General features: G+C 39.3%; 1 protein-coding gene across 4 annotated transcripts in view; it reads left to right on the top strand.

Annotated features, from left to right (window-relative positions):
• The window catches only part of SPTB (spectrin beta, erythrocytic), a 225,100-nt gene that overhangs the window by 106,748 nt on the left and 101,975 nt on the right, over positions 1-16,377 (top strand). For 3 of the 4 annotated variants that reach the window (XM_063288976.1, XM_063288978.1, XM_063288977.1), the window contains 4 exons: positions 6,254-6,516; positions 9,961-10,134; positions 11,406-11,448; positions 12,515-15,980. In XM_063288976.1, coding sequence (XP_063145046.1) covers positions 6,254-6,516; positions 9,961-10,134; positions 11,406-11,448; positions 12,515-12,682 — 648 coding nt within the window. In that variant the 3' untranslated portion in view covers positions 12,683-15,980. Of the gene's footprint in view, positions 1-6,253; positions 6,517-9,960; positions 10,135-11,405; positions 11,449-12,514; positions 15,981-16,377 lie in introns of those variants that run through there. The other variant, XR_010066841.1, reaches the window with a different exon arrangement.

Below are 16,377 nucleotides of genomic sequence, written 5' to 3'. Positions count from 1 at the left end.
ATTGCTTGCTGCTTTTACGTTGTGCGTTTGAACCGTAGTTCTGCCTCTGCGGTAATGTTTCTCCTGCTGAGACATCTTAAACTATACATATCTGTGGGATTACCTGTCCCATCAAATACTTTCTGTGGCTTCTTTCTCCATCTGCTTCCAGCCTGACAGTGTTACGGTCGTTAACTTGGTCCCCAGAGATAACATTTGTAGCAACTGGGTTTGATGAGACTCACTATGAAGCATATTAGATTTCTGGCAGATCACAAGAGCAAGTGTAGGCCATGTTCTGCATGCTGTGAAGTTAATCACAAAAACATTTTTTCTATGAAGTCTGGTCGTGCCATCCTTTTCTTGGTTCACGCTATACTCCCAAGAAAGCTAGTTGTAGCCCAGTAAGAAAACCAGAGACACAGAAGAGATAGCTAGAATGAACAGCTGTGATTTTATAATCTAACAGCTTAGCTTCACCACCATCTTCTGCAACAGTAGTAGAAAATAATGCACTGAGAAATCCTGGGCAGCCAATGGATGACAACACAGAAGAATTGTATCCTAAAGAGGATGAGAGAGAAACTCTGAAGGCATTTTGCCAGGGAATACCTTCTGGGCAAATTGTTTTATCCAATAACTTAAATTTTTTAACATCATTGTCTTTCATGGTATGATTGTGTGGGTGTGTTTTCCCTGTTGTATATCAGTAGAATACATGTTTTCCTGGGAATCACATAAAATAGTGAGGAAACAAGGAACTGCCTGCTAAAAGGATTCATGTTATTCTGAAAATAGGGTTTGAGTCTGCTGTGAGAGGCTTATTGAGGGATGTACAATGCCTGTACGCCTCTGAAAATATTTAACTTGGAGTCTGTATACCATGGAGTTTATCCTTAATTATGCCAAAGTTTCAGGATATAGCCTATGCAGATATTCATGCACACATACAGAGACAGGATTTGCTGTGTCAACAGAGAGTTGATGCTTTCATGCTTACAGGAAAATTAAAGTAATGGTTACCTTGTAAATGCTCGTCTCCTCAAAGCATTAGAATCAGCTAATCAGATCTTTATGTTGGACAAGGAGACTTCAATGAACAACCCACTTTTTTCCTTATAAAATGAAGTGTCTAATTTAGGGCTGGGGCTTGAATTTTAGAGTTTGAACCAAAAGTAGCTCCAATGTCAAAGTCATTAGCTTTGATTCATATAATGGCTTTGGATAGGCAGCTTTATTTTCACCATCTGTATAATGATTTATCATCTGGATGGTAGTTTACCTGAAGCCTACTTATAAAAAACAAGATATCAAAATATAAAGTTATAAAGCACCACACCTTTTAGCTATTTTCTCAAAACTGTTCACAGTTATGAATTCCTCCCTGCACAGTAAAAACAAACAACACATCTAGCTGGTTAACTGAGCCCAAAGCAAGATGTGATTTCCTTTGGAGGAAACCTCTGAGAGTCAAATTGATTGTGGCAGAGCACAAATGCAATAAAATAAACTGACATTTGCTTTGGCACAACACAAAAGCCCATTTTGACTTAAGGAGTTTACTTGTTGGATCTGGAAGATAAACTCTGTTGAGCACATTTTCCACATCCTGAATCTCTGTTAATACACTTCTGTGTTTGATCTTATTCTTAAATGTTATTAGCCTCATATGATTCTTCCATGCCATAACATTAAAAGACAAAAGAAATCCAGTCAGAAAAGAAACAGTCATCTAAAAGCAATGGAGGCTATCACAACAACACAATGATTTATAAATATCACAAATATAAAAACCTCTTATGCACAATATAGCAGCAGAAATATAGAGAAGATTAAAGACATCAGACAATAGCTATATGGAAGAATCATGAAGACAGAATCATGAGGTGTCTCAGCCAGGATATTCCATAGTTGGGGTGGGCTGTGTAGGGGAAAGAGACAGCAATGGAAAGGATTACTGAGCACAGATTTGCTGTATATTGTGTGTATATATAGAGTCATATATAGGCAAGTACAGTTGCCTTCAACTATAATCCTATATATGCTTACCTGAATGTAAGCCCTATTGAATTAAATGAGACATATTTTACACAAATATTATGCTTGCTAATCAACATAGGAAGCAAGGTCAAGATTGGCTTTGGGTCTTGGTGAGTGCCTTTTCTTATTAACAGATGAAATGCATGCCTTTACCCATAGTCTCACTATGGCTTTGTACATAATACTGTACATGTATTGTGGGTTCATCAATTTGATATCACAAAGATGCACCTGCTTTCCTATTTTTCATTAGGGTTCCAAATATGCATCTGATATCATGATCCTGTCCATATATCTCAAGCTTAGGCTGTTTAAGCTTATACCCATGTAAGGTTTATAAACACCAAACTTCCCCTCTACAACATCATTTTATGTGACAATCCTTCCCCTTTAATCTCTGATGTCCCAAGTATAATCATTTTTTGAAAAGTGTTTAAAATACTACAATTAAATTTTCTTGAAAAAAAATCCATAGTGGTTAATAACGCTTGTGTATATTAACTATACAGTATATTATGTACAAAACTATATACTTTACAAAAAATCCTAAAACTACTGTATAATTATATGCTTTTTGAAAAGCCTAATTTAAAATAAAGGAAAAAATGGTTCCAAAAAAAGTAAAACTAAAAAGGAAGAAAAATAATAAAAATACCAGACTATTCAATTATACTTTTTCCAGTATCATCAAAGATGATTCAGTTCTTAACAATGAACTGAAGCTAGACTCTATGGAACCATGTTGTCTAGCCTTTCCTCTCCTTCAAGATAGAAATAATTCAAAGACAGAGTTGATAAATTTCATTGGGTAAGCTTTTCATTCATTCATTCTTTCATTCATTCACTTATTGCTCACATTTATATGACCACCCATCTCATACAGAGTGACTCTGGGCATCTCTTTGCACAGCATAAAGCTTTTAGTGTCTGGCACAAGTACGTTCTTCCAGGAATATATAATCACCCTTTTCATAGCAGCCCTGGCTTAATATATCTAGAGTTCTTTACAAATTGAGGAATTCCAGTTTTGAGGAATATAGTTTAACAAAACTATAGTGAGATTTCTGCATAGGAAAGGGAAAGAGTGCACATTTTATCTGGGCACCAAGTAGGAGTAGTGGTGGCCCTACAGCGCCTAATGGAAGTCATTCTTTATTGGAGCAGTCAACTATATATCTTGATCTGCGCTTTGTCAGTTATTCCCAGTGTTTGACACAAAGGCAGTACATTTGATACAGACAGAGTTAAGTATTGTAGGCTTCAGCAGAGCATGCTTTTTTAAAAAAAACTTGCCCGTATCTATGTGAAAGTTTTTTTATAAATCCTGCATAGGGCTCTCATAGTAGTTTCCAACACAATAATAAGTTTAAAGCAAATTTTAAAGCAAACTGTAACCAAAACGTACACTGTATATATCAGCTCTAGAACCATGAATCTTGCATCAGTGTAGCTTTCATGCTTTTTGCAAAAGATCCTGAGAATTGTTCTTGGGTAAAGGGTGCAGATAAGTTTTTTCATAGAGATCCTGAATCAGTGCTCCCTTAGTAGCATTTCCAGGAAACAGGGAGACTATTAAACCAACTCTAAAGGTCTAACCGTATATTATAGACATACTTGGCTGACACTGACTCTGTGCTGCTTAATGCATTTCCTGTTAATGTTTAACAGAGAAAACAGAAGATGGGATATAAACATTTCCTTTGCACTTATTTTAGTTTATGCCATCACTTGGAGAGAAATACTAAACACGACATAATTTCTTACCTTTCTTTACCAAATAAAGATAAGACAACGAAGGACATGGTTCTAGAGCTACAAGTTACAAACAATTAACTGAACCAGGGATTAGTACATTAATTCAGTTGCCTGGGTTTAACCCACACGGTGAACTATAATTTACCTATATTTGCTAAGTGCACACAACTCCTTGAGCTATCCACTAGCTCACCATATTTTAGCTTGGTGGTATGGATGTTCCTTATCACTAAGGATCTTCACTAAAGCATTTTTTAACCAATAGCAAGCAGAGTAGATTCTGGGCCATCTTGTTTCTAAACAAGAATTCTCTATTTTTGCTACATGCTGAACCTATTTTGTCCCAGCATTACAATGAGTTTAGGAAGCCAAGTGTTTGAACTACCTTAAAGTGGTTCAGTTCCATTCCCATTGGCTTTACAGACTTTGCAAAATAACTATTTAGAACAATTGGAATTTGGGGATCCAAAGAACTGGGATAGCATGTCTGATCCGTACAATTAACCTCTAGTCAGAAAAAAACATGTGGTACAGATTGCATGTATTGTATGACTTTGCAATGTAGGTAGTGCAATCATATGATTGTGCCATTAGAATAACCAGTGTAGAGAATTAGCATATGAGGTCCCTCACCTAACTTTTGCTCGGCTTTTAAGTGCAGGATCTTTTTTTTCTACATGCAAGCGATAGTGGTCTAGTGTTAACTTTATAGAACTTTAATCTGTCTTTCAGAGTTTCAGCTGGATTTACCTGAGAAGGAAAAGACTATGAATTTAAGATGATTCCCCTGAAAAGGAAGGGCAGACAAAAGAAAAATAAGTACAGACAGAAACGTGTGCAATGCCCAGTTTCCTCATTTTGTCGATCTAGTGTTGCCAACTGTAGATTAAACCACTTCTGGGAATCCAGCCTTCCTGAATATGTGCATGTAACATACATATACCTGCATATAAACTATGTGTGTTTGTGCGTGTACGCCGTGGAAAAAATGTCAGCCCAAGATTAAAAAAAAAGTATCAAATGAATTAGATTAACTGCCTATAAAATAAGGTATCACATTTGTAACATTCACTGATCAGCTAGCTGCACATACCATGCACTTTCATGTAAACGAATCACTTCTTGTTTTCACACAAAAACTCTCAAATGTACAAATGTATGCCTCTGTCCTTCCAGCAGAAACCAACCAACCAACCACAGAAGGCTGATGGGGACATGGGCAGGTAACCTCATTAGGCAAATAGCCCCTCCTAGTTGGCAGCTAATCTTCAGGCTAATCTGCAAAAGCAACTACACTTTGCAGCAACTGATCTCCACATCTGTGGCCCCAATGTAAAGATGCTGTAACCCCCTGAAATTCACAGATAACTGCTGGGGGGTGGGTGGGGGAAAACCACCACAATCTTCTATGACATCACATAAAGCCACACTCCAGAAAAGCCCACTAAACAACTGGGGGGAGGGGAGCATAGAAAACAAAGTTCTTTCAGAGCAGCTGTGCATCAGCTGCAGGGTTCTCCAGGAGATGGCTCTCCTACTTTAGCATGCAGGAGCTTGTTTCAGATGAGTTAAGCATGAAGACGCCCACCAATCAGCTGTTCGGTTGGCTGCAGGGAGCTGCTGCTTGCAGCAATACCAGCTGCTGTGCCCAGCTCTTTCCATCAGAGGAAGAAACAAAAATGGCAGCAGAGCATTGTGTCTTGGACACAAGGAGAGGAGACAGGCTGCACCAATCTGAAGTGACCAATATATTGGTACCAGCCGTTCCCATCCTAGGAGTTACCTGATTGATCAGATTTTACAAATCTTCAAGCTACTGGAAGTTGTGGATGGCTTAACATCAGAATATCTAAGAGGAACCTAAGCCTCTCTCACTCATGGGCAAGAATAAGATGGAGACAGTGTCATGGGGACATAGGAACATACCTAAGCAACCTCTTTGTTCTGCTGTGACATTTAGATGCAAATGGGGACCCAACCTGACAGCAACAATGCTGCTGTACGGAGGAGCCGCAAGCTTGCCTCCTCAAGCACAGTAAGACTTCTCACATTACTCAAGGACTGCAAGAAAGAGCTGAGATGCTTTGGTTTTCACGGTATCTGAAAAAAAATGAGAAAAAGCCTTGTAGTACTAAAGGAGTGCTTCAGGAACGGAGTACATTTTAAGTGCTTCTACCCTAACTTAAAATCCAGCATATCGTAGTCCAGCATCCTAAGGAGAGAGCAATCTTAAACAGTTCTCATTTTTGGACTAGTTTTTCATATGCATGGAGTTTGGGCAAAGGAGGGAACTTTCCAAAATATGTCTATCCTTTGCTCTCTGAGGAGGAGCACTATCATCTCAACCTATTTTGGATAATGTGAAGAAGAATTAGCTTCTTCAGTGGAATGGCATAGACCTTCCCTAACCCCTAATCCCAGCATCATACTGTACTGCTCCTGCTTTTACTTCAACTTTCTCTCATCTTCATGTTTACAGCAGGTGCAAGAAGACGAGACAGGTCATGAAATAGCACCAGAAGAGCTGTCTGAAGACAAACTGCCTGAGACGGAGTTCAACATGGACACCGAAGAAACTTCCATGAAGGAATCTCTTTTTAAAGTGGTCCAGACCCCTGTGAGTGAGATCGATGAGACCGCGACCCTTCCAGCACAGATGGATAGATCTCACAGTGTACAACTTGAGGGTTATCTGGGGCGGAAGCATGACCTAGAGGCACCTAATAAGAGGGCTTCAAACAGGTATGGATAATTGTCGTATGGCTTCTGTTTTTAAACCACATAGTGGAAGAACTTCCATATTGCTCTCTCTGATCTCTCACTGTTTTCTGCAGAAAGTGCCAGCTCCTATGAATTCGCAGCAATTTAGGACAAAGGATAAATATTTATAAGTCACAGCACCAATATCATTAAATTTGCAGATGGGAATACTGTATATCTGAGAAGCTTGAGTTGTAGGAGAGATCAGTAGCTGTGTAGGAACAGAAACACCCATGTTTCCTGATTGCTTTAGAAAAAAAGAGTAGTGAAAAGAGTATGATATGGATGGAATTTTCCCCACTATGACTTTGTGGATTAAGGCAGCTGCGCTGAAGAAGTTTAGTGGTGCCAGAATTCCGTAGGTCACAGCTGCCAACCAGAAAGGCAAGATATAGGCATCTTTGCACTGGGAAGCGACTCCAGAAGATGCGGCACCTCCCACCATTCTCAAAAACCCATGCAACATCTAGATTTACCAACTGAACATATTGCTATGTCATAGTCGAGAGATGGCAGTGAGGCAGTGAGGCATTTTTACTATGTCATCGGCAAGTAAAGCCACAGGCTGTAATTTTCTAAAAAATGTAAAACCTGTTAAGCATATTAACCCCACAAAAATGTTCTGAAAGCCAAAATACTTAACTGTGTGACTGCTTAGATTCAGCTTCACTCCTCACCAACATCATTCAATGTCTCACAAAGGTTATTGATATTATTGATCTTCCTGAACACTAAATGGGGCAATTTATATCATAGAATCTGTCTGTGCATTGTTCTGTCACGGCCCTTCTTTCTCCCCAAATGCAGTTACGATTCACAACCTCTTCTGCCAGCAAATATAAAAGGTTTTGTTTTTCAGCTGAGATGTAGACTGTTTAATTACATATATTTATCCTCCTTTACTCAAACTTAAATACTGCATACAAGAATGAGTTTCTCTTTCCATAAATACAGCTTTTTAAAAATTGATTTTCTACTCTCACATTTATTGTCCATAGCTAATCATTCAGGTTTTTCTGCTGAGAAATGTGTTTAAAAATGGCTTTTATTAAGCATACGGTCTTCATTTTACCAAGCTGTGAGAGGTAATAGGTCTATGATACATAGTTGTTTTCTCTAGATGAGAAGTGCTGGTAACTTAAGATGCACCAGCATATCTTGGATTTGTTTTGTTTACAAACAGATAGATTAGAAGCAAAATTATCCTTTTATAATTGGCAGAAAATCACTAGATTTGTATCAGGTTCTTAGAAAGCATTATCTGCAACTCTTCAGCTGCCCCTCCAAGCTCTCTTTCAATTTCACTTAACTCTACCCAGAAACACAATGGGCCTTTCCCCACTTGCAGCTAATTATGGCATAAACATCTTTTTTCTCCAGTGTCCCCATGATCTTCATCTCATCCTCAACCCATGAGAGCACCAGCTTAAAATTGTACTGGTGTTGAAGTAACATTTCCCCACCTTATTTGGACATCATTGAAGGGCAGCCTCAAGATATGTACAATCTGTCAGATCTTCTCACCCATTGCCTTAGAGATAGCTATAGTGACTTGAAACAGAGGCAGCAAAGGCAGGATAGGGATTGGCAATGGGATAACACTTTTTGCTGAATCAAGGGTGGCTGGAGACTTTTTTAGTTCAGCAGTAGGTAAAGTCTATCTCTCTTCTAAATCCAAATTTTGGCAAACTGGTGAAATTAAGTGGTTTATGCTGTTGTAACTTTTGCCAGAGGGAACCACACTGTCCAATATCTGTAGGTGTCAAGGTTTCATCTCAGGCTTTCTGGAGAAAAAATAATTACAAAGATACACTGAATAGAGCCTGCTTTCCAGCGCCTGTCAGACTGCAGGCTTACTAACAATACATATCTCTGGCTCAGTTACAATACACATCTCTACAAATACAAATGGCTTTCTGTCACGTACACAGATATCCCTGTCTGCTGGAGATAATAAAAGTTTGGTCCTTTTAAAACAAAGGGCAGAAGTGTATGGACTGAGGCTGGAAAAGAGGGTTTACCTTCTCTTTAACAGCCTCTGTTCAAAGTGGAATTTCCAGGAATCTGGGGAAAGTCCAGGTAATTAAAACAAGCAAAACGTCTTTTTTAGGAGCCTTTTCTTTCTTTCTTTCTAAACATTTAGAGGAAATTTTTAGCCAGGAACTGGCATTAGATTTTAATTTCTGTGTGGTTCTTAAATCTCATTGTCCTGTACTCTGATTTCTCTATATAAATTAGCGAGCTGGTATAATTATAGCCATTATTCCATATTTCAGATTGGGTTCAAATATAATAACCTTTCTTTATAATATAATTATGATCTCTAATAATATTTGAACACTCTGTCTATCTGTCTGTCTCTAGTATCTCTCCAGAGAGAATGTTTTATTTGTAGCAGATCATTACTATCTTTGATCTGACTAGAGCATTGGATTTTCTTTTAGATTTTTTTTCTCTTTTTAATTAAACTTCCAGCTATATTGTGATTTGGGCAGTCTGTAATTTATCTTCTCTCACACTGAATGTTTGCATTTTAATACTTAAAATTACAAAAATATTTTTACATTTTACATGATCTTTTTTTAAAATAAAGTTTGATTTTGCTTATCTCCTTTGAGATTGGTCTATCTCCCAGAGGTGAGGAGAACAACTGAATGCTCTAGTCACCACTCCCCTGTGCCATATGGCCAAGAGCTGACATTATAGAAATTATTTCATTATTTGTTTTACATATTGACCTTTTAATTGCCCATAAGGCAGCACAAAAGGGCTAGGCGGTTGATGCTAGGTGAGTTGCCCTTTAGAAAATAGTTGGTGGCAGCAGAAACTACCAATGCAGTACCCAAAAGCAGGAGGTGGAGTTAGGGTGTGAAGACCCAGAGGCAGTGTTTCTCAACCTTAGCAACCTTAAGATATGTGGACTTCAACTCACAGAATTCCCCAGCCAGGGCTGTTGGGACAGAAGGTTTGAAACCTCCAGGCCTCTACCCTAACAGATTCAGCCATCAGCTAAAAAAGGCCATAAAGGTTGTTTTGTTAAACTCATTGATCAGTCTGCTTAAATAATCTCAAATGTTGGCCAAGCTGATAATCTGTTTTATTTAATAGATAACATTTTAAAAAATAAATAAGCAGGTCTGAATACTTTTCATAATGCTTTTCTCAGAACTATTCAGTTTTATATATAAACTAAGATCAACCCCACTGCCTTATTTAAAAAATCAGCTAGGAAAGAATAAAACAACTGTATATATTTGACTACTGGATATAGACAAGTGGGAATCATGTAGTGTAAACCTGCCCCATGTTTCATCAGAAGTCAGTCCAATTGGAGGCAATGAAGCTTATTCCCTGCTGATTTTAAAGTTGGTTTTTTAACTTACTCTGGTTCTCCCATGATAAGGCATGTTTCTTACTTTGTGCTAGGTCCTGGAATACATTATACTGTGTGCTCAGGAACAGTGAGCTGACCTTCTATAAGGATGCCAAGAGCTTGGCTTTAGGTGTGCCTTACCATGGAGAGGAGCCTTTCCGGCTGAAGAATGCCCTCTGTGAAGTAGCTGCAGATTACAAGAAGAAGAAACATGTCTTCAAGTTGAGGTAAGGTAGTCTTTTATTTTATTCATTTTGTTCCTTGTGAATAAAAAGAGTTTATCGGGGAGAAGATACTATTTACACTACGCCGGTAGCTGCCTTTGAATGAAAGATATTCTGACATTCCTGATTTCTGGAGAAAGTTTACTCATAAGCAATAAAATGTAAGTGTTGTGCTAAAAGAAAAAAAGTCTTCACTGGAACTGACCAAAGGCCTGTCTAATCCAAGGTTCTGTTCCCCACATGGGCAATTAGAAGCTGGATAGGAGGATAACAATTTTTTTCTGCTGATCAGATCTTACTGGATATGTCCTTCAATCCTGGAAGCAGCATCTAACCATAATGTCTGGTAGACAATCATAACCTTAAGCTCCATTCATATGTCTAACCTCATTTTAAATCCATTTAAATTAATTATCATACATTATATGGTAGCAGATTCCATAGCATATGTGATATATCAAGAACTTCCTCTTGGCTATCCTATATAATCTTCCACCATTGGCTTTACTGGATTCTTTTTGTTCTTATGAGAAGAACAAAAAATTCTTCTTCTTTGTCCTCTCTGCAACAATGCATACTTCCATTTTCATTAATTAAAAAAATAGCCAAATGTTATAATCTTTCTCTACAGAGTTGCAACCAAATAATCCTGACTGTCCTTTCCTGCATGTTTTTCAACTCATAAATATTTGTTATGGGGTGCCATGATCAGAATTATATACAGTATTCCAAATGTGGTCACTCCATAGATGTATAAAAAGGGGTTAATGATATGCAAAAGTTATTTTTTAATCCCTTTCTCAAAGATCCCAACATCTCCTTTTCACCCTGGGGTCAACATCTTCTCAAGATCCCTTTTTCCTCTACCTTCATCAGCCTTTATATCAAATGAGGAAATTTCGCCCATTTTGGATCCTTTTACCCTTGCTTATGCTGAGCCACGTTTGCCATTTTATTTCCTGCTCGGCCATTTTGGAAAGATTGTTCTGCCGCATTTTGTCCACGTAATGCTGCTGCTGCTGCAGCCAGAGTTTATACAACTTTGCCAGAAGAAGTGCCTCTCTTGAGGAAAGACAAAGGATTGCTGCTGCCTTTAAAACCGGGGAAACTGAACTAGATATTTTGGTACCTTCCAAGACCCTAAAGCTTTGTTAAACAATGTGGTGTTGTATATTTATATTCTCCGACCCACAAGCTGTCCCTTGAAGTGCAAAAATCATGTGACCCCCAAAAGATGTATCCTGTAGTTATTTTCAGATTCTTATATTTTGCAGACTCAGCAATGGGAGTGAATGGCTTTTCCATGGCAAAGATGAGGTAAGTGTTTGAATATTTTTATCAGATATTGAAATGTGTACTATTTAGCATGATTAAGGGTCATCACTGTCACTTTGCTACTCAAATGCTTTGGCATGCCTGAACAATTAACACCGAGTGTGTCAAAGCCAGTCGGACACACTTACTTGAATAGGAAGGAGCCAAAATAGGCTTACATTTTCTTCTGAAAGGAAAAAAGAGACTTCTGAATGATTGGAGCTGGTTATCAAGGTACAGCTCTGGAAAAGAGAGCACTCACCTGAGTGGTGTTGCTTTTTGAAGACAGTGTGTTAGATCTGTTACTGATTCTGTGCCTTTCTTCCCACGGGCTCCCCCTTTTCATTGGTAGATAAATAGATGATAGGAAACATGGCCAACTCTCCAGCGCTCCCTCCTCACTGAAGCTTTGGGTAATAGAGAATGCATGTATTCATTTACTCCAAATATGTTTAGCCTACTTTTCTATTTAAAGAACACTCGGATAGCTTCTTCAAAATCTGTGGAGCTGCACCAGTACAGGAAGAACATAAAACCACGTAGATTTATAAAAATGCCTTTGAGGCTTGATTTCCAATAAAAGGGAAGCAGGAAGAATCTCTTTCTTCAGGCAGAGATTCAAGAGCAGGTTGAATGAGCAGATATTTTTGTATCTGAACACAGACACTCACTCAGAAGTAGGTCTTATGAAGTAGGATTTCAAGGGGACTTACTCCTAGGTAAGTGTGCATGGGATTGCCCTGTGCGTTATATAGGTCAGTCAATCATTCTCATTGCATCCAGTTCCTTGGCTAATTTGTTCAATTGTAATGTTTTGCTTCCTTCATTTCCGCTATTCCAGCCCATTAGGGGAACGTTAACAACTTTACAATGTGTTTGGACTGTTTGTGCGGAAATTGGAATCACTGTATTAAATACAAATTCGTAATTTCTTATTCTGAAGTCCATTTTTGATTCTTCAGGTGGCAGCATTTTTGCTGGTTACAGCATCTTGCAACTGAAACGGGTGAGCCTGTTTTTTGGCTTATTTAGGTTGTTTTTTTGTTTTTGTTCTGTCCCTGTTTAACAGGATGAGATGCACACCTGGCTACTGGGATTCAGCACAGCAATAATTGACTCCCAAAGCATTAAATCCAAGGCTCAGAGTCTCCCTCTGCCTCCCATCACCACCACAGATGTGAGCCTGACCAAGAAGGATAAAGAGAAGAGATTCAGCTTCTTTCCCAAAAAGAAGTAGCAACTTGCTCCAGTCAGATGCCTATGTGCTAAGGCGCATAGTGAAAATCTGCATGCACGGGTATCCTTGGGCACTCCTGGCACCACCCAGCACTGTTCCCCACACAGGTCTCACTTCCTCCTTTTCATTTTTCACCACATCTCCCCAGATGGCATGAAGCCAACATTTCAGGGAAGAAAGCCGCTCCTTGCTTCAGGACAAGCAATGTTCTCCAGAGCAGAGCTGGGAGAGGCATATTCTTGGATGGGTGACTGAGATGGTAAAATTCAGCAAGGCTGGCTGACCAAATGGACCTCTCTCCAGAAAAGTGCAATTTAAGAGAACGATGCCTTGTGGATTCTCAGGAACGTTACAGAGAAAAGGAGTGGAACAGAGAGCCAGCAAGTCAAAACAACAATGAAAAAAGTGTACCATCTTGAAGCAGTTTCCCTTTCTTTGTATCTCCAGATCACTACCAAAAGCTCAGGTTCCTGTAAGCTGATTTCTCCATCTCCTATTAGCATAGAATCATCACATAGAATTTAGAAATAATAATTGAATTATTCTCTCTCTCTCTCTGAAGAACAAAGGCAGCGTGCCTTCATCCAGCTCCTGGCTTATTTCGGCACTCTTGCTAGATTGTCAGAAGGCGGTTTCAGGAGGCCAAATGCTTCTCTCTGTGGAGAGCTGCTATCTAACTACACACATTCATGTCATAAAGCACAGTATTCTTTCAGCCCAAGGGTTCAGTCTACCGCCAATAAACTGCAGGCAAAATCCCTGGTGGTTATAGTGGATGCAGAGTACAACCAGAAAATGAAATTACCTATATTCAAACTTATGCACTACATTGTTTGGAATTGAGATGTTTGTAGAAATACAGGAAATAAATCATATTCACTTGCTACACAACACAACGAGCACAATCCAGCTAATATGACTAAGGCATTTCTCCCACTAGCCAGACTGAGAGAGCTCAGTGGGCCTAACTTGCAACCAACTTTTGCTGGATTATGCTCCATGTTACTTAGTGAGATTTTTATTAATCCCATTCTTTATGGCGAAGTACACACACTTTGCGACTAGAGTGCAGGTGCCATGCCTGCCCACAAGCTTTCTAAAAACATCTGTATTGGCTCAGCTCGCCAGAAGCAAATGGTTCTTCTGTTGTTCCCTTGCGGAACATGTTGTGCTGAGCATGCGCTTGCCCCAGCTTCTCTCTTCTGCAGCAACGTCTGTTGTGGTATGTTTGTGAATGGCTCTTTAGAATATACACTCCTGGCCCTCCTTTATGAAGTGTCACAAGCCCCTGACCCGAGGCGCAAATTCAGTGCAAAGGGCAAAGAGCATCGCAGCTGAATTGCTTATTGGAACACCTTGGAGACCCAGCTACACATGAGATTAAGAGGCCTGTGGGACTGATGTTCCTGCGGTGGCCTCTTGCCAAGTATGCTATTGATGGGGATTTCAGTTCTTATGAAGAAAGCCAGACTTCCATTCTTCAATTCTCTCTTCAACATCCAACCCCTAGGGCTCATTAAACTTAATATTTTTGGTTTGGGATGACATTATACCATTCTAAAAGTGCCTTAACCTAGGGGCATCTCATAATTATTGCTCCTGGAGTGAGCAAATTCAATAAGCATCATGCACAGAAAGGTCTGGGTTTTTCTTACTTGAAAGGATGCTGTAAGTCAAGACACTGCTGGGAGTTTTACAGCTAAAAAGGTGCTCTTTGCTTAATAAAAATCGCAGTTAGTGTGGATAGAGGTCTGCAGAACCAAGGTTTTAGATTCTTCTGTTCATTTTGTTGCATCTTAAAAGGCTGTGCTCTTCCAAATTGCCTGGATTGTAATGGGTAGGTGATATACTCTTTTACTAGCGCAACAGGCAGCTTCATACTACAACATTTGACATGTTAGTGCAACTAATTTTTAAAAAGTAGTACTATAATGATCTGCGTTGTGGATTTTCCTTCCCAAAACTATTCTGAAGCATCACTGCCAACTTTCTCCCAGCATATGTTTAAGAGTAGGAGGCACAGAAAGTTATTAATTTACGGTATGAAGGCTACCTAACGTAGTGTAAGGCCTCATAAAGTTTGGGTTTGTGGGTCAAATAAACAAGTCATTATGAGCAAATGGGCTTATTAGATTGCGCAGTGTTATTTGTGGTTTGGCCACTTCTGGCCAAGGAGGTTTCAAGTCTGCTTATTCCTAGTCACTTCTAGATTAAGAGCACCCTTGATCTTAATCCATATCAGGGCACAGGAAGAAGGGGTTCTTCTCTGTTCTTCCAATCTATGCTTATAGGAAAGAAGGTATACTAATCAGCACATTTTTATTAGAGCACAGATCAAGTTAAGCCAAAGAAAGGAGGCATGAGGTAGTAATTTCACTACAGTTTTTTTTTTTACCTTGTGTAAAGCTGCTCTTAGGCAACAGGAAAGGAGTACTATGGATTCAGCAAAATTGTTTTTACATTCAAAGTATCTTAAAGCACATGAAAATTGGCATGTGCTTAATTGATTCTTTTGCAAAAGCCACCAAACAGTTTTTAATTGAACATTTTGTTTAAATGCCTTTTTGTTGTACATTTTAGCACTCAGTGGGAACCTGTATAGCAAGCCCCTCTCTTGCTTTCTTGGAGGACATTTTCACCTGTCACTCCTGGATTTAAACTTGTAGTACACTGCCCATTTTCAGATAACTGAAATAAAAACATGACTAAAATACTCTTTGAACCTATTCCTGCTTAATGAGGACCACTGCCCTGCACTGTACTACCTTAGAGAAAGTGGCTGTATTCCTTAGGTGCATTTTCTTCCATCCCGTTTCTTTAATCTGTCATCAGCTGGGCTTCTGGATCCATTACAAATGCGATCTCAGCTTTTAGGCATTGGGTAGAGTTGACTGTCTCTCGCAGCAATGTGCTCTTACCTATTACAGACCAAAAGCATTGGCATCATCCCATAGGATCCATTTGCTGCCTGGCGATTCGCAGCCTAATCCCGTCTGGGCTCTTCCCTCTTTGTTAAACTGCTCTCCACAATCTCACTAATGCAAGGTAGCGCATGTTAGAAGGGAATGTCACGTGACCAGGCCCAGAACACCCACACCTCAGAGCGTCAAGAGCTGAAGCAGCCCAAGGCCTCTCCTACAGGATCTGGGGGCCAGAGTTAATCCTCTTCTCACAGCTAGGCATCATGTTCTGCCTGCTTCCAATGTGCTTCCACTGTCCAGAGAAAAGAGCTAAAGCTTCAGAATGTGCTTCAGAAGCAATTTAACATTTTTTTTCTAATAAATGAACAAATAAGCTTTTCCTGGCTCTGTAATTTTTGGGGTGTGTGTGCATAATTTATCTTCCTAAACCATTACAGGAGAAGTTCCTACTGGAGCCAGCTAAGCCGCATGCTTAAGTGATCCACTATTTCAATTTAAATATAAAGGATACTGACATACCTTACAAAGTTGAGATGTTTTGTGGTACATGAATGTCATAGTGCTTTCTGTGGTGAAGATATACCTTCAGCGTAAAGGTTAGATGTTTTCTACAGGTGATAGAAAACCCACTGACACACTCAGGGTCATGTCATCCCCTTCAGAATCTGGTGGTTCCATCAACTCGGTGTATGGTGCTATCATAGTAGGCATCAGTTGTGCTGCATCTCTCAAGCAGCATTTGCCCTTGGCCAAAGTAATCTAACTGCACCTTAG

Source organism: Candoia aspera, chromosome 1 (assembly GCF_035149785.1).
Source record: "Candoia aspera isolate rCanAsp1 chromosome 1, rCanAsp1.hap2, whole genome shotgun sequence".
Lineage (NCBI taxonomy): Eukaryota > Metazoa > Chordata > Lepidosauria > Squamata > Boidae > Candoia > Candoia aspera.
The sequence above is the reverse complement of the archived record's forward strand: the minus strand, read 5'-3'. Positions and strand labels throughout refer to the sequence as shown.